General features: G+C 44.9%; 1 protein-coding gene across 1 annotated transcript in view; it reads right to left on the minus strand.

The window, feature by feature from the left end:
• Nucleotides 1–18,526, minus strand: part of TTC34 (tetratricopeptide repeat domain 34) — a 516,120-nt gene that overhangs the window by 71,909 nt on the left and 425,685 nt on the right. The window contains exon 7 of the mRNA XM_069239923.1: nt 8,428–8,642. Coding sequence (XP_069096024.1) covers nt 8,428–8,642 — 215 coding nt within the window. The remainder of the gene's footprint in view (nt 1–8,427; nt 8,643–18,526) is intronic.

The raw sequence follows: 18,526 nt of genomic DNA on the forward strand, positions 1-18,526 counted from the left end.
GTGAGTTATCTTCCTCTCTGCTTTGCCCTGTTGAGATGCCACGCTTAGACTTCAAGATTTTCTCCCTAACACGTACTAAAGACCCTTGATTGAGCTTCTCACATGCTGATGCTTTCCTTTTTTTTACCTATTGTTTGCTCACCTTAGTTAATGCCTTTTTGCCGAGTTTTCCTTCTTCCAAATTATTTTTGCCCTTTTTGTCCTTTGCCCGCTTGTGTTCTGCCCCACATATGTTAATCCTTAATTTGGCTATGGTAGGATTTTCCCCCTGACAGCTGATTGTGTCTAATTGTGTCAATGATCTGTACTTTTCTTATTGAATGCTTAGTTTTATTAATGTTAATCCATCTGAATCTATTTTGTTACATTGGGCAACTCTTGGTGAGTCTGTACCTTTATCATTTTTGTCTTGAGAGTTGTCCATGTGACTTTGAGCTTGAGTTTAAAATAAATCCTTCAACTTTATTCCTGATTGGAGTTCTACTTGTATGGCTAAATGGGACATACTGTTTAACAAAATTGGTTTGTATTGAAATTGAATTGTATGGTTCTACCATACTTTGTCTCAGGGTCCAAAGGTCTGTCGACCTCGATGAACATTGATTTCTGTGAAGAATGAAAATTCTTCAGCACCCACATAGACCCTCTCACACCCACTCTCACACACAGACACTCTCACACCCAGGGACACCCTCTTACACCTATTCTCACAACCAGAGACACAGGCCCTGCGGACAGCCCCTGCCACGCACGCTGAGCGTTGGGTGGTTATAGGAGGTTGGCCACAGGGCCTGATGACAGGCCAGTCCTTGCAGCCAATGCCCACCACACACACCTGAAGGCTGTGTGTGGCAATGGTTGGATTAACGTAGAGTAATTAAAACTACTTTATGTTAACTATGACCCGGGTCTACTCCATGCACTGCTAATTACCAGAGATATTACAGCACTCATTACAACTTTTATAAGGTTAATAACTATATCAATGAAACATTAAGAGTCAAATTATTGAAGAAAAAACTGTGCATGTGGGATGCTAGTTACAGTTACCTTACGGCGCAAGTTATAGTTACTTGAAATACCTCTAACTATAACTGCTGAATTTCTGTGATTTTGTGCAGGTAAATTCCCAACCTAAATATTTTTTAAGTGAATATATTTATTATGTTAAGAAACTATAACTCATGGCTTACTGTTACGTTACGGCACAAGTTATAATTTCTTCTGATAAATATAACTATAACTGCTGAATTTCTATGGTTGTGTGTGTAAAATGTGAGCCAAACTATAACGTCCCTGTGACCTTTGTTTTTTTCCATGAATTGCTATTTTTTTTAACATAAAGTAATATTTAATTACCAAACGTTAATCCAACCGCTGGCGCGTCCAACACCTTCACAACATGCACCCAACCCTACGCTGCACACAGCCATCGGCCAAGTGCATCGGGGTTTGGTATGTGATTGGGTATACTTTCTTATCCATTTGGCTTAGGATCCGCAGATCCACTGCCAATTTACACTGAGGGGCCAGTGCTGAGCACTACAGTGGATCAGCAGATCCCCGTGTGGGCCCAAAAATATTTTTGGGCAGCTTTTTGCCCATGAGGGGTTCCTCAGAGACCCCTCTATCTCTCCTCTGTACCACTATCCTGACCCCTTATGTGAGTTTTCATTTATTAGCCCCCAACCCATTTACTTCCTCCATACGTTTCCAACTATGCATGTTTGCACACATACAAACTTGGAAAATAATGAATCAATGTGTAAGTATATAATTTTGTACTAGAATGGTACCTTTTCAGTACAAAAGCTGTAATAGGGCATCAGGAACACACCCTTAGACTATGGTGCAATGTTGCATGTGTAGCACAAAGCAGCCGAAAGTGCGCCACCGCAGGGGAGAGAAACAGTGCTTTATCTTGGTAGATAAGGCACTGTTCTGCTCTCTCCTTTTGACACAACACACAGCACCTCAGAAACTTTGGATTCCATGCACATGAGGGGACTGATTTAGGGCCGTATTTATACTTTTTTTAGCGCCGCGTTTGCGCCGCTTTTTGACGCAAAACGGCGCAAACCTACAAAATACAATGGTATTTTGCAAGTTTGCGCCATTTTTGCTTCAAAAAACGACGCAAATGCGGCGCAAAAAAAGTATAAATACGGGCCTTAGTGTTTGCGGATGAAGGACATTAACAAAAAGTATTTGAACTGCGTAAATGTCTGTGCACTCTAAATAGGGTGGACAGGACATCCTCCACTCTTTTGGCAAGTTACCCGCAGCCACCAAACTCTATATCAGGCTGGCAAATGGGTACGTTTGTTGCAACTGGTAGCAGTTTTGTGTGCAAGTAGTGACTCAAAGTTGTATATTTACTGTTTGTATGAATCTTGTGCGGCGTAACTCACTTTAGCACTGCAAATTTAGTCAACGTTCATAATGTTGACTAAATAGACACTACCTCTTGTGTTGCGTTGCGACAAGAGAGCACCCACACTCAACTTTAGCAAATAAATCTCATGTTGGCGCTATACAAAAATTGTAAGGAATTAGTGGGCAGATATACGGAAAGTGGCGCTGCACCAAGTGCAGCACCACTTTCCCTGCGCCTCTTTGCACCCCTGTACCGCCACCATGTGTGCGCCATATTTAAAATACGGGGCACCATTGCACAGGGTAGAGGGCAATAGCGTCATTTTTCACGACGTTATTGATGTACTCTGCAGGAGTTGCGCCAAAATACTGGCGCTACTCCTGCAGAGTACATAGGGCCCCATTCTAAATAACACAGGGCCCCTTTTAATGTCTGCTCTTGAGCAGGCATTAAAAGTGCCGTAAAAAACGGCGTTAGGAAATCTCATAGATTTCTTGATGCCATTTTTCTGGCTCCCCTAACAGGGGAACGCCCCCCTTTGCATACATTATGCCTGGCGCAGGCATAATGTAGCCCAAAGGGTTACAGAGCGCATGCATTGCGCCACCCTGTAAATAAGGAGCGGGGATTTCGGCCTCGCTGGGCCATATTAACGTCAAAAACAATGATGTTAATGTGGCTCAAAGTGGCGCTAGGGCACTATAAATATGCCTCTAAGTGGTCAAGCCCACTGTTGTGTTGGCTTGAAGTACAAGTGCAACTCCCAGCGCAGGAAAGAAACGGTAGCACAAGTGCAGAAAGTAACCAAGCTTCCGCTGACGCCATCATCGGGGCAGGCCTCTTTAATAAAATGTTTTGGCATATATTTGCGATAATAAAGGGTTTTAAACTTAGCAGAGTTTGTGGGTTACACAGCACATGGCGTTATCTATTATATTTGCTGAACTCCCCCATTACTTCCCTGCCAAAGAAATGGACAAGGGGATGAGGCACGAGTCCATCCGATCCCTGGGAATAAACTGGTGTTAAAAGAATCATCTGAACTCGGAAATAGCTGGGTCACCGTGGACAAACTTCAGGTCCCTGAACTACATAAGTCCCATAAATCTTTGTACCACATGACCCCGGAGCTATTTTCAAAGTCACAGATAGACCCTTCAGATGACAAAGTGATCACAGCTCAAGAGACAGCAATGGTATTGATCAAACTGTTATGAAATTAACAGAAAATCAGAGCAAGCTACAAAATAAGTCATTTTAATGTGCAAAAAAATGAAGCTTAGAGCAGTGGTTCCCATCCTTTTGCTTTCTATGGACCCCCACTTTATCATTACTTGAATCCAGGGACCCCCACTCAGTCATTACTGGAATCCGGGGCCACAGGCCTACACATTGTCCATGATTTGAACCGCAAAACAATAAAAAATACAGATACAAGCATTCCCTCAAACATATGCACAAATTAATTTTAATAGGAAGGTTGGAGCTTTTCTAAATTCAATTGAAGCCATACATATCCACACTATACACTATGTTCTGTTTGACGCACCTGCACTCCTCCCACGACGAGGGCTGACGATATAGTGGAGCAGACTTAAACATGACAAGACTGCTTAGAACACAACAAAGATCCAGCCAAAATATAAACAAGAATCAAATCATCTTCCCTCTCCCAAAAGCAATCACAGAAGTTCACTAAAGCCCAGAGCAGTCAGTGTGGCCCAGTGATTGCGCCCAAGTGGCATCTTCTTTTACCATTAGAAGGTGAAGATTTTTCTCGCCCTAAGAACGTTGAGACAAAACACATCTCTTGTAGGGCATCATACCTTACATTTTAGTTATAAAAACACAAGTCAAGTAACTCCTTCAAAAAAGTCCTCAGATGTTGTTAGGCGGAACAGTTTTTGAGATATTTACTTTTTAGACAGATCAACGAAGCATTTAGAAGTGGACAGCCCTAAAAACGAGAGCAGAACATTACAATCAAGCCACAAAAATTCAGCACTCAATAACATTTGTGTGGAAGGAAATTCTTCCGGAAAAGCCTTGTTATGAGCCTCCGAAGTGATTATTCATTGTATAGTGCAAAGCAGAGACTCTTCCACTTGGTTAGTTGTGTAAAGATGCTTGTTTTACACTTTAGAGAAAATAATATGTATTTATTTATTTTGGTGTTTATGTGTACACTCATTTCATCTTGAGCCACCTCCTGAGAGACAGGCGCACATCCCCGATTCTACCCTGTTCTTGGGCAATTGCAAGCAAGTTTTTTGCAAACCAATGAACTCCTCCAAAAATGTCCCAAAACATGTTTTGTGGGCAAGATAAGTCAATGTTGATGACAAGCCCTTCTGTTCCTTTCTTGGAATGAAGCTTGTATTGTATCTCCCAGAATTGGATTAATACAGGACAGTTTTGAGCTTCTCTATCCTAAAGGGTATTAATTGTGAATTTCGTCGGACGTATTGCTAAATTGTTGTTGTAGATTAATAATCTATGTCTAAATAAACCAGACGTCAGTGGAAAAATATAAAAATAATAAAAGTAGCTCTAAATAATATGGAATTCCATGGATCTACATACATTAGAATTATTGTAAAGCTACTCGAGAAGGTATTTTTAAATATTGAGGGCATAAATCTATCTAACTTCAAAGGTAATAGACCTGACACGTGAGAGGTCAAGCGCAAATGTTCGTTCTTCAGTCTACCAAGTGATACCAATTTCTCTCTCATAGTAAACCAGTAAGCCGTTCCACCCAATCCCCTAGGGCCTCATCACAAAAAGGCCGACATTTTAGGGGCAAATTGAAAACAGTTACGTACGTTTGGGGATAACACATAAATAGTGTGAGCTATCCCCCATACCAGCATTCAGAAACCTCTCATTTTCAAAATTCACATCTACAATATGCATCAGGCTTTTTCTGAAGCAAATGGCAGGGACAAACAGGTCCAAATTGTGGGAGACAATATCCTGTTTTGGGTGTGGGATGCTAGTTAGGAAAATGTAGGTGACAGTAGTCACAGCAAGGATTGGAAAGCCAATGAGTTCAAAGCAAATGGTTCTTGCCTTCCAATGGGGTTACCAGACCTTTGAGCATTGCTAATACTTTTGGCGATTATGTTCCACATTAGCAAAGAACAAAAAACTAAAAACAAATAAATACTGCAACATGATGACATATATGTGTGCATGCATTGCCAAGCATACGTAGGTATGCGCCATAAAGCAGCAGTCACTTTTTTCTAATTTTTTTACTTTACCATTCCAAAATGGTAGGCACGAACCTTGAAGTGGTAAATTTAAAAACATATGTGTGACAGAACATCAGAGTGAAAGGAACGGCCTGGTAGCAAAACGCAGCTATTGATTGCTCCAAAAATGTTTTCAAAAGTATTTGAAGAAAACACAAGGGGAGGGCCAGGGAGCAACAACAGGGTGTGGTTTGGTGCGGGAAGATGGAGAGAGATGCAAGCATACAGAGGAGCTTTTGGGGGAGATAAGGAAAATACATTTCAAAGAAGTAGACAGGAGGGGCTGGAAGAAGCAATGGACGAGCTAGAGTGGGGAAGGAGACATAAGGAAGAAAACAAGAAAACCCATGTACTACCATGGAGTGCTGAAAGAAATTAATCTAATCAAAATAATGTTAATTGAAATTAAGCTCAGAGGAAGGGCAAACCCAAGAAGAGTAAGGCAAGCCATTGAAAAAGAAACAATTAAATGGGATTGTCAAGAATGCCAACCACTATTAATGAGTGGGCTGACCCGAAACCCACTGACACTATTTGGTGTGGTTTAAAACATTTCTTTGTTAAGCTTGGTAATCCCCCAAAGAATTTTCCCTTCACCCTCCTGTTTGGTTAACCCATTTCTGTTGGCTTTTAGGACTGCTAACCAGTGCTTAAGTGTGTGTGCTCTCTCCCTAAAACATGGTAACATTGGCTTACACCTAATTGGCATATTTAATTTACTTGTTTAAGTCCCTAATAAAGTGGTACTATATGTACTCAAGGCTGGTCAGTTAAATGCTACTAATGGGCCTGTAGCACTGATTGTGCCAACCATGTAAGTAGTTTTTGGAAAATGTCACAGGCCTACCACTGCGTCCTCATCTATGCCGTTTAAACTGCCATTTTGACCTAGTAAAGTAAACCTTTTGCCATGTCTAAACCTTCCTTTTCAATACATATGTTTCCTCAAGGGTAGGGCCTAAACAGCCCATAGAGCAGGTTGCAATGTATTCAAAAAGTTGGACAAATACGTTTAAGTCCTGCTAGTAAAAAACGTTTACATTCATTTTTCACTACTGCAGGGTCTACCTTTCCATTAGACTAACGTTGGGTTACCTCATTATATATAATAGGTGATAACTTTCAGCTGGGAGCAGGTGGGCATGTTGAGTTTGGTTATCTAAAGGATTGTAATTTAAAACCTTCTTTAATGGCAAAGTTGGATTTTAAACAGTTCTTAAAATGGCACTTTTAGAAAGTTTGCATTATCTTGTCCCCACCATTTAGTGCCTGTATCCTGGATAACATGACTATCTGTAGTTCGCAGTTGGTCTTTCTATATTGCTCCCAGATGGAGAGACAAAGGGAGAATATGTGCTGGTACTTGATCGGGATGGGAGGAGCTGTCACCTACCATACTTGCACATCACAAAGACTCTGCCCCAGCAAGGTCACAGTGTTTGACACTAGTCTTTTGTGCCCCAGACAAGTCGGGCCAGGAAAGGGAGGAAGGAAATCCCAAACACATCTGGGGTGGAAACATCCAGAACTTTCTCCTACTTTAAAGCTGGCAACAAGTATCAATATTGGACCCTCAGATCCAACTCTTCAGTGCACCTCAGGACTTGTGGAAGATTCAGAAGGACTCCTAAGTTGTACCACCTCAGTCTTGGACCTTTGAATGTGGGCCTGAAGGTGATCTGCCAGCCAAGTTGTCTTCTGGACAGAGCTGACACAGCTTGACCCATCTCCTCGCAGCCAGGCATCGTAACTGCTGCTGCATGATGCATTCCAGACACAGGACTTTGCATCGCCAGCCTCCGTCAATGACATCCTCAACAATGACGCAGGACCTCACATCGCAAGCCTTGTTGACGCCGTCATCTGAACCACCCCTGTGCAATGCATCCGCGACGAAGGATCTCGCATCGCTGCCCAGAGTATATTGGAACCGACACTAAGGGATCTCGCAATGCTCTGCATTCAAGATTTAAGGTACTTTCATCACTGGGTTTAACCCCTGTGTCTGCACCACACTATATCACAGTTGACCTGAAATTTTGACGTCCTGATCATGTGCATCCAGATAACCACAGTTGGTGCTATGTGCTTTTAGGCACAGTTTTCACTTAAATCTTTAAGATTTCCTACCTCCAGTTCTACTGATTGGATTTTTGTCATCTTGGCCACAAATACGTTATTGCATTTTACTCTATTTGTCTGAATTGGTGTTGACTTTTTCTTGTGTTGTGTTTTCACATTATTAATGTTTGAGGTGCTGCATAACTACTTTATACATTGCCTCTAAGCCTGACTACTTTTGTGCCATGCTACCAGAGCACATGTTACTTTGTGTTTTGCTTGTGTTTCACCCTGACAAGATTTGTTATTGCTACGTGAGCAGGGTTTCACCCCCTCATCCAGTCACCCAATTTCCTACAGTCTTCTGCAACAATTGTTTTGCAAGAGCTGAAAATGACAGAGTATCTCACAGAAGAACTAGGTCTGTTGTTCAGAAATATTCAGCTTTTATCCACTTTCCATTTTCCATGCTTTATCCACTGTATTTTTTAATCTGTTATATGGACTTTAATTGTGATATTCCTCCTTATTTATTATTTAGGCTATCTATATAAAGATGTATCCAATTAATTGTTCTTTTGTAATTTCACAAGTCTTATTTATTATCACCACTAAATGTTTCACTTTTAACTTATAGTCTGATCAATGTTTGATAATGATATCACCATCCTTCTTTGGTACCCTTGCTGTGCCGTAGAACCTATAACTGGAAGTAATAAGATTAATTGTTACCTGGGATAAACTTTGCCGCTCTCTGGTGTCCAAAAGCTTCACTAGAAATTCCACCTCTTTTGGGTCTTTCCTCGTGAGTGCACACAAATTTTGAGCAGCAATGGGCACTTTGTGACCTTTCATGTGTAGTACACCAAATCGGGCCATTGCTGATTCATCAACGGCACTTTGGTCAATGGACTGCTGCAGGTGGGAGAGTGCCTCTTCATACCGCCCTGGACAGAAAGGCAGAATTAATCAGCTGCACATGACAGAGTGAGGACTTCACAACAAGGCTTACATGAAATACCATCTAACATGTATGTTATATTTTTGTATTTTCTCTACGAGTGATTGGCTTAAAAACCAAAGCTACATCTCACTTTTTTACTTATATCGCTATTGAAAGATTTATGGACCACAGACCATGCAAAGGTGGAGCAAGAGACATGCATTTGTATGTTGTCACAGTTTTGTACTTAGACAAAAAATATCATGATAAAAGTACAGAAAGAGAAGGTAGGATCTTAGGGGACAGCACTGTTTAAAGAGATAGAAATATGAACTTTTATGCACTGTCTGCGATAACAAATACAACAATATAAATATATATATTGAACACATGACATCTTAGGAGCAATGTTCTAGCAGCCACACTGCCAGCATAGGAATTGCCTAATACAGCATTTCTTAAAGTGATGCTGGAATGAGAGAATTAAAAATTGTCTTTGGATGACCCACGGACATTTGCCCAGATTCTACGAGAAACAGAATTCCAGATCTCGACATTAGTCCTTGTGAAGAACTGTGAAAGTACTTTTGAAGATAAGTATTCCAAGATGGGGGATGTTAGAATTCCAAAGGGCACCCCCAAGAGATAATAAACCTGTGTACTGGTGTTTTTCTGGTTCTAGAGAAGACAGCTTTGTGTGTGATACAGCTCTGCTTGAAAATCCATGTATATTCTCTTCGAGTAGAAACCACTAAGAAATCTTGTGTGATATATGCTAAGCTTTTCTTTCCTGACACTAGCCTGACTGCAACGTGTAAAACAGCTTTTAGATGTGCAATATGAATCTTTGGCGCGCCAGTTAGTAGAGACTAGAAAGACGTATTGATTGAACTACCACATATGAAGTTAGATTCTGAGCTGTAGACTTCACTCCAACAAAAGCGGCTGCACTTGTTCTGTATGCTTTTGTAGTAGGAGTCAATATGAGCTGCAAATTGAATTTTGTGAACCGGGTGAAGAATAAGGATTTAGTGCAGTTAAAAAGTGATGGCCTATGATCTAGAATTTTAAGAGAGTCGAGATGAGTGAGGTGAGACAGATTAGGACAATCTTCGATTTGACATGATTACATTTGAGGTTGTGGGAGGTAGTTCAGGATCAATATCATTATGAATATGAGTCAACAATGAGATGTTAGTGATGCAAGAGACTTTCAAGTAAAGCTGAGCCAGTTGGGTACCAAATTGATCCATGATGTACCACTTTTTTAAGCAAAAGAGCTCAGATAGGCTGGTGCTAATTGTTATTAGTTTTTTGCTTTGTAATGCCCAGAGTAGGAGACCCATCTGAGGACTGTTCCATCCGATCCCAGGCATTCTTTCAGGATGTTTTTATCACGTTGAACGAGTACCTCTTAGCAATAATATGTTATCAATTCATATATCCAGATGCTTGAACTGTCAAAAAAGAATGAAGTCTTATTATATTGGGCCATAAGTGATTTGAAAAACTAAAACCGCTGAAGCAGTAAGGATATGGCTCCTAAGGAACTTGGGGATTGCTTTGTCATTTCCTATTCTTCAAGACTAAGGGGCAGATTTATATCTTGACTGTAAGGATACTTTATAGCAATGGCAGCAGCAAACTCAACTTGATTACCCAAGTCAATGCAGTCACAGCCTCATGCTTCTATACCCCGAAGGTGCTGACTACAATTTTCAAATGGCTCCCAGTCAGCACACAAAAAGCCATCATACACGCTGTGGTCACAAGCAACCTAGACAACAGGAACACCCTCTCTGCCGGGATCAACACAAAAACTCACCAGAGGGCTGCAGAACACTCAGAACTCGAAGGCCAGAATCACTCTCAACCTCCCATGGTGCACTCCCATCACACCACACCTAAAGGTGCTCCCCTGGCACCCCACTCACAAACGAGTACAATTCAAACTTTAACCACACTTTCAAGGTACATAACACTGGTCCAGCATATTTCAGCAATCACATAAGCTTTCACAAACCTTCCAGACACCTCAGTTCATCTGTACTCCTACTTGCACAAATCTCGCACATAAGAAAACCAGATCCAGCAGTTATGCCTTCTCCTACATCTCTCCTAAAGCGTGGAATGACCTGTCATTACACAATGAAGCCTCCTCCTCACTTCTTGAATTCCACAAGAGGCTGATAACCTGGCTTTTTGAGTTGTCCCACTAGCGTCTCGACAAATCTGCATAACATAACTTTATATAGGCACTATCCTTAGCTGAACCTATGCTTTATTTCTTATGTTGGAAATGGCACTCTCTACTGGGTCACCCTCAACCTTTTTGCCTTCCTCCTCCTACTTTTTGCTGGATTTTCACTTTGTTGACCTTAGCTAACCAGTACTAAAGTGCATGTGCTCGCTACCTAAAAACATGGTTTGGTTGGCACATACCTGATTGGCATATTTAATTTACATGTAAGTTCCTTGTAGAGTGGTATACCACATACCGGGGGCCTGCACATTAAATGCTACCAGTGGGCCTGCAGTACTTATTGTGCTACCCACTTAAGTAGCATCTTAAAACTTGTCTCAGGCCTGCCATTGCACTCTGAAGGCAGTATTCCACTGCCATATCGAGTTGGCATTTAAAACTCATTGCCAAGCCTTACAGCTCCCTTTTATTACATATAAGTGACTCCTAAGGTAGGCCCTAGGTAACCCATAGGGTAGGGTGCTGTGCAATTAAAAGCTAGGACATGTACTTTTTAGTTTTACATGACCTAATAGTGAGAAAACCACAAATTTGTTGTTTTCACTACTATCAGGCCTATCCCTCCTATAGGATAGCATTGGGGAATCCTTCTTACCTTTAGTAAGCTATAATTCCTAAATAAGATGAGGTGAATATGTGGTGTTTGGTATCAATGAACTTGTAATGATAAACCCCCTTTAATGGTAAAATTGGCTTTATCATTACAAGTTTGAAAATGCCACTTTTAGAAAGTATAATTTTCCGGGCCTTAGTCCTCTGTGCCTGTAGCCTGCCTTACGTCACATGTCTGGGTATATCTGACAGTTGAGACTTTGTGAATTCACCCCAGACACACAATAATGTGATTCGCAAAGCCTGAATAGGCCATTAACTGACTTGATGTGGGGGAGCTAAGTGCAGCCCCACTTTCAGCTGAACAGGCGGGGCTCATCCACCACACCATAGGTTAACAACCCTATATTGTCAGTGCAACCAGCTAAGAGCCAGTGTAGAGGAGGCAGGAAATTCCAGGAACTGCAGAGAGCGCTTCTGGAAATTTCACCCATCTTCTAGGAACAGGGCACCATGATATAAAAATAGGGCTCTAAGAACTGCTCCTCAGTTCACGACTGGACCTGCGAAAGGACTTTCAGAGGTCTGCCTGCTACTGTGACCGGCTGTGCACTCTACCAGACTGCTGCTGTATCTGGAAGGACAGCTTTGCTGATTGTGGCCTGCCCTGAACCTTCAGAGGCCAGCCCTGTTGTGGAACCCTGCATCTTCACCTGCATCCAGGACTTCAGAAGTGACTTAAAGGGCTAGTTAAGCTGGTCTCCCGTTCAGAGCCACAGGAATATAACAGGCTGCTACCATCTCGAACCCGCAACTACACCCAGCCTGAGTGAGTCTTTTACCCCCAAGTAGTCTCCATCCACTCCTGGACCCTTGGTTGGTACTGAAGGTGCATAGGTGGCCATTTTCTAAAACTGGGGACTTGTTATTTTGAACCTTAAACTTTACAATTTTATAACTCCGTTTCCACTAATTGAATTTAGATGGTTTTGATGGTATTAAAATGTTTTCTAATTTCCTAAATTGGTTTGGGATTTTTATTGTATTGTGCTTTCATTGTGTTGCTGTTTGTGTAATGCATGACTACTTAACACATTGCCTCTGAGTTAGCTTTTTGTCCCAAGCTACCCAGGGTTAAGCACAGGTGTGAGAAAACAGGGCTGATTGCAGAGGCCCCATAACTTTTTGCCCCCATTTTCCTCTTTTTGCTGGTGTTTTCCTGACTTTAAAGGTGCCCTGGGTACTGCTAACCAGTCCCTGGGCCTGTGCTCTGTGTAAAATGGATATGCAAATTAGGCTAATTATAATTGGCTAAGTTAACCTACCTATAAGTCCCTAGTATATGGTAGGGCATGTAGGTTTAGGGACCACAGCATAGGTGGTGCACACCTAGGTGCATTGCTGAGGTGCCCAGTGTCATTTTAAAAGCAAGCCTGCCTTGCTGGCTGCTTTTAAATTAAAGTTATATGCAAATTCGACTTTGGAATTAAAGGTACTTCCAAAGTCTTAAACTACCTTATTTTTACATATAAGTCACCCCAAAGGTGTGCCCTATGTGCCCCTAGGGCTGGGTGCCATGTAACTATAAGCAGGGACTTTATAAAAATAGATTTATAAGCCCTGGTGAGGTAAAAACAGCCAAATTCGTTTTTCCCTCATTGAAGTAAATGGCCTTCATAGGCTAGAATGGGCAGACTTTATTTTAAATTTTAAAGTCTCCTTAAATGTTACATACCAAGAATTTGGTATCAAATTAATTGTTGTAATAAAGCCCACAACTTCCAGTTGTTGGATTTAATATAACTTGTTCAGGTAAAAAGTTTAGACTTTACCTAAAAAGTTGCCAATTTCAGCTCTGCATTGTTTTTGCTGCTGTGCTCTGATTGGCCAGCCTGCAGCAGCTTCTGCCAGGCTACCTTGATGAGGTGTGAAGTGGCCTGACTTCCCACAAAGGAATGTGCTTGGGGGAGAGAAATCTCCCCTCAGCAGATGGTGAGGCAGGAAGGGGGAGGGCGGCCAAACTGGTCTTCAAAGGCAGAGAAGGACATTTGAAGCACCCAGCAACACCCCCACATCCTGCAACCCCAGACAATTAGGTGCCCCCTTGATTAGATTAGGAGAGGGCAGGAGAGGGGTGTGTTTATGATTTTTAGCCACACCAGTGGGTGGGCTCAGCCAGATGTAACCTCCAAAAATCAGATTCATCCATGTTGGATTTTTAGAGACTGTTGCCTTCTGGGATGGATTTTTGCCACACTTCCCAGGAAGTGGTCATCACAGGGGGACGACCCTGTTCCTGATTGGAGAACCAGGGCCCCCCTGCTTTTCACCCAGAAGCAAGGATAAAACTGGCAGACCTGCACCCACACCTCAGATCCCCTCCAGAATTCAACAAGAAAGGAACTAAAGAAGAAGAAGGACTGCCCTGCTGGACCCCTGGCCTGCACCTGGACCCTGCACTCAGAAGGACTGCACCAGCTGCACACTTGGGCTTCACCACAAGAAGGACTTTGCCTGGCTTCAATTGGTTCAAGGAGGGACTCCCTGTTTGCTACAGGTGAAAAATTGCTAAACCAGAGTCCCCTGCACCAACTCCTGAAGAAAGCGACCAGCTGACCACTGTCCAGTGGCCAAAAAGGAGTTTGCGCCAGGTGCATTCTGGGAGTTGAAGTCCGCACCCCCCAAGGACCATCACAGAACTTCTGGACCCTTGGGGTGAGCTGTGGACCCCAAAAGAACCTTAAAAGAACATCTGGGTGAAGCCCCAGAAGTTTGGAAAAGATTTGAGAATTTTTGGAAAAAAAGCTCCAGAGAGGGACCGACCCGCCGCGGAAATTCTAGCCGGCTTGCCTCAACCGCGACCCGGCCTGACTTCGTGGTTCGTCCCGGTAAAGAAAAACATCCAAAAAAGAGACTAAGGGGGTCATTCTGACCCCGGCGGTAATTACCGCCATGGCGGAGGTTGGCGGTAGCACCGCCAACAGGCCGGCGGTGCTCCGCTGGGCATTCTGACCGCGGCGGTACAGCCGCGGCCAGAAGCGGAAAGCCGGCGGTGTACCGCCGACTTTCCGCTGCCCGTCAGAATCCTCCATGGCGGCGGAGCGCGCTCCGCCGCCATGGGGATTCTGACACCCCCTACCGCCATCCTGTTCCTGGCGGTTCTCCCGCCAGGAACAGGATGGCGGTAGAGGGTGCCGCGGGGCCCCTGGGGGCCCCTGCCGTGCCCATGCCACTGGCCCATGCCCCGTAAGAGGGCCCCACAACGTATTTCAGTGTCTGCTTGCAGACACTGAAATACGCGACGGGTGCAACTGCACCCGTCGCACCTTCCCACTCCGCCGGCTCAATTCTGAGCCGGCATCCTAGTGGGAAGGTTGATTTGCCCTGGGCTGGCGGGCGGTCTTTTGGCGGCCGCCCGCCAGCCCCGGGCAAATCTCAGAATCACCGCTGCGGTCTTTTGACCGCGGTGCGGTGTTCTGACGGCGGTACCTTGGCGGACGGCCTCCGCCGTCCGCCAAGGTCAGAATGACCGCCTAAGTCCGAACGTAAAAAGTTGACCGGGACCTCCCAGCCATCGTATCCGAAGGATTTTCATCTCGAAAAAACGACTAAGTCCGAAGGTAAAAGTCTCCACCGAGGAAACCCACATCGCGTATCCGGACAAGGGCTCCAGGGGGTCGGATTCAACTGGCAGGTTCGTCCCGGTGAAGAAAAACTTCAAAATAAAGACTAAGGGCCTGATTCTAACTTTGGAGGACGGTGTTAAACCGTCCCAAAAGTGGCGGATATACCACCTACCGTATTACGAGTTCCATAGGATATAATGGACTCGTAATACGGTAGGTGGTATATCCGTCACTTTTGGGACGGTTTCACACCGTCCTCCAAAGTTAGAATCAGGCCCTAAGTCAGAAGGTAACTTTTTAACCGAGGCCTCCCGCGACCTGTAGCCGAGCAGGGCTCCATCGCGGTCGGCCTGAAAGTTTGACTTTGCCCCGGTCGAGGTGCAACCAGATGACCCGATTGGCGCTTTTTGTTTCTAAGCGCTAGAAAAGTAATAATTCTTTAAAAATTCATATCTCCGGTTCCCCTGAACCGATTTTAATCGTTTTTGTGTCATTTTAAAGATAAAAATATAAACTATTTTTATAAAATGGTTTTGGATTTTTAAACTGTTTCCTGCGTTTTATTTAATTACTGTTTTGTGATATTTGAATGCTTTACACTTTGGCCCTCATTCTGACCTTGGCGGGCGGCGGAGGCCGCCCGCCAAAGTCCCGCCGTCAGGTTACCGTTCCGCGGTCGAAAGACCGCGGCGGTAATTCTGACATTCCCGCTGGGCTGGCGGGCGGCCGCCTTCAGGCCGCCCGCCAGCCCAGCGGGAAAGAGGCTTCCACGATGAAGCCGGCTCGGAATCGAGCCGGTGGAGTGAAAGCTGTGCGACGGGTGCAGTTGCACCCGTCGCGTATTTCACTGTCTGCACAGCAGACAGTGAAATACTTGTAGGGGCCCTCTTACGGGGGCCCCTGCAGTGCCCATGCCAGTGGCATGGGCACTGCAGGGGCCCCCAGGGGCCCCGCGACCCCCCCTACCGCCATCCGGTTCCCGGCGGTCGGACCGCCGGGATCTGGATGGCGGTAGGGGGGGTCGGAATCCCCTCGGCGGCGCAGCAAGCTGCGCCGCCTTGGAGGATTCAATGGGGCGGCGGGACACTGGCGGGAGACCGCCAGTGTTGCCGGTCCGACCGCGGCTTTACCGCCGCGGTCGGAATCCCCATTGGAGCACCGCCGGCCTGTCGGCGGTGCTCCCGCGGTCCTCCGCCCTGGCGGTCTTTGACCGCCAGGGTCAGAATGACCGCCTTTGTCTCCTAAATTAAGCCTTGATGCTCGTTGCCAAGCTACCAAGGGTTGAGCTGGGATTATTTACTGAGACCTAACTGTACCTATGTGGAGGTTAGTGGCTTGTTGCTAGGTGTAGGTACCTACCTGCCCTACCAGTAACCCATCTTCCAACATAATTGGAAGCAGCAACGGGATCCTGTACTTGTGTTCAATATCACGTTACAGTTTTAGGTAAAACAAATAAAAAATCCTTTAAATTGTCCTAGTGCAAAAATTGTTTTTAATTTTTATTTTGGATTAATTTCAATTATTGAATTTTTGTAATTTTTCTAAATTCTTGTTTCCAATTTTTGCAAAAAGTTTTTGTTGACACAAAACTAGGGAACCATGGAGCTTGATCTGGCTAGCCTACCCACACTGACAGTAGTCCAGCTTAGGTGGTTGTGTATTGAAAGAGGGTTGCCTGCAACCACTGATCTCAGGAAGCAAATCCTGATCACATCCCTGACAGCATGGGCTGAGGCCCAAGAGGTAGAGCCAGAAGAAGCTCCAGAGGAGGGAGAAAGAAGGGAGGATGCAAGCTCTAACCACTCAGGGGAGGGAAGGCATCTGAGCCTAAGTGAGGATGAGGAAGAACGGTCCTCAGTAAACACAGTCACTAGGGGCAGATCCAAAGCTAGTGGTGGGAAGGGGGTCCTTTCAGGAGGAGAGAACCCATCCATCAGAGAAAGAGAGCTGGAGGCCCAGCTAGCATACATAGCTTTGGAAGCAGAGAAGCTGGCCCTAGAAAAGAAAAAGTGGGCATACAAAGAGAAAAGAGATGGAAGCAGCGATAAAGAAGCTGAGGTGTCCATGGGTGGGGGAGTTTGCCCCAGATTACCCAAGGGGGTAGTTCCTGCTTATGTAGAGGGGGATGACATAGATAAGTGGCTAGGGGCCTTTGAGAGGGCACTCCAAATGAGAAGGGTTATGCCTCAATACTGGGGTTCCCTTTTGTGGGAGTTGGTCCCCAACTCAGGGAGGGATAGGCTTCTGACCTTAAGGGGGGAGGAGGCAGATTCATACCCTAGTATGAAGAGGTGCTTAGCCAAGAAGTTTGGTCTGACCCCAGAGCAATATAGAATGAAGTTCCGGGACACCCAGAAGGTCAGTACCCAGTCTTGGGTTGACTTTGTAGACACCTCACTAAAGGCACTAGAGGGCTGGATTATTGGCAACAAAGTAAATACTTATGAGGGGTTATACAATCTGATCATGAGAGAGCACATCTTGACCAATTGTATCCAAGAAAGGTTACGCCAGCATCTAGTGGACTCTAAGCAGACCAACCCTAGAGAGCTAGGGGAGGCAGCTGATGAGTGGTTGAGAACCAGGGTGGTTGTCAAGTCCCAGGGGGGAGACTCCAAGAAGGGGGGGACAGGTCCCCAAAAACCTAAGGAGGGAGGTGGTAAGCCCACCACAGAGACTCCCTCTGTACCCCAGAACCCTAAGAAGGAGGAGAGTAAATCCCACTCCCACTCCCACTCCCACTCCCACTCTGACAAGCAGAGACAGGGAGACCCAGGGTTAAAAAAACTCTTGGACAGTAGGGCTTGCTTTGACTGTCAGCAGACAGGTCACTTCAGAGGAGATGCAGCCTGTCCAAAGAAGGTGGTTAGCACTGGGCTGTCCAGTGTAGCCATAGAGGAGGATTCCTCAGATGATGAAGTCCTCCTAGCATTGAGCTGGGAGACAGGACCAGATGGTAAGCTGGTGATCCCTGAGGGTGGGAGTAGGCACTTCCACCACATTCAAGTGAATGGGATCCCTACCACTGGCCTGAGAGACACCTGTGCCAGTCACACTACAGTGAGTGACCGGTTAGTGACCCCAGACATGTATGTCACAGGAAAGACAAAGAAAGTCAGGATAGCCACAGGGGAGATCACCTCCAAACCTGTAGCCATAGTGCCCCTAGAGAGGGAGGGTATCCTTTACTGGATTAGGGTGGTAGTCAGTGCTGACCTTCCCCTAGATTGTATCCTGGGCAATGACCTCCCAGAGGTGAGTCTGCTCACAGATGGGGTGGTCGCTCAGTGCGCCCCCCCAACCCAAAGTCCTGGGGAGTCAGTCCCTACAGTTAGGAGACAGGGGTCCCCAAGAATAGGAAAGAAGAAAAGGAAGGGTAGGCCACTCTTAAAGAGAGATCCAGGGAGCCAAGGGCCTTCTGCCCCAGTAAGGGGGGAGCCCAGA

Source organism: Pleurodeles waltl, chromosome 6 (assembly GCF_031143425.1).
Source record: "Pleurodeles waltl isolate 20211129_DDA chromosome 6, aPleWal1.hap1.20221129, whole genome shotgun sequence".
NCBI lineage: Eukaryota > Metazoa > Chordata > Amphibia > Caudata > Salamandridae > Pleurodeles > Pleurodeles waltl.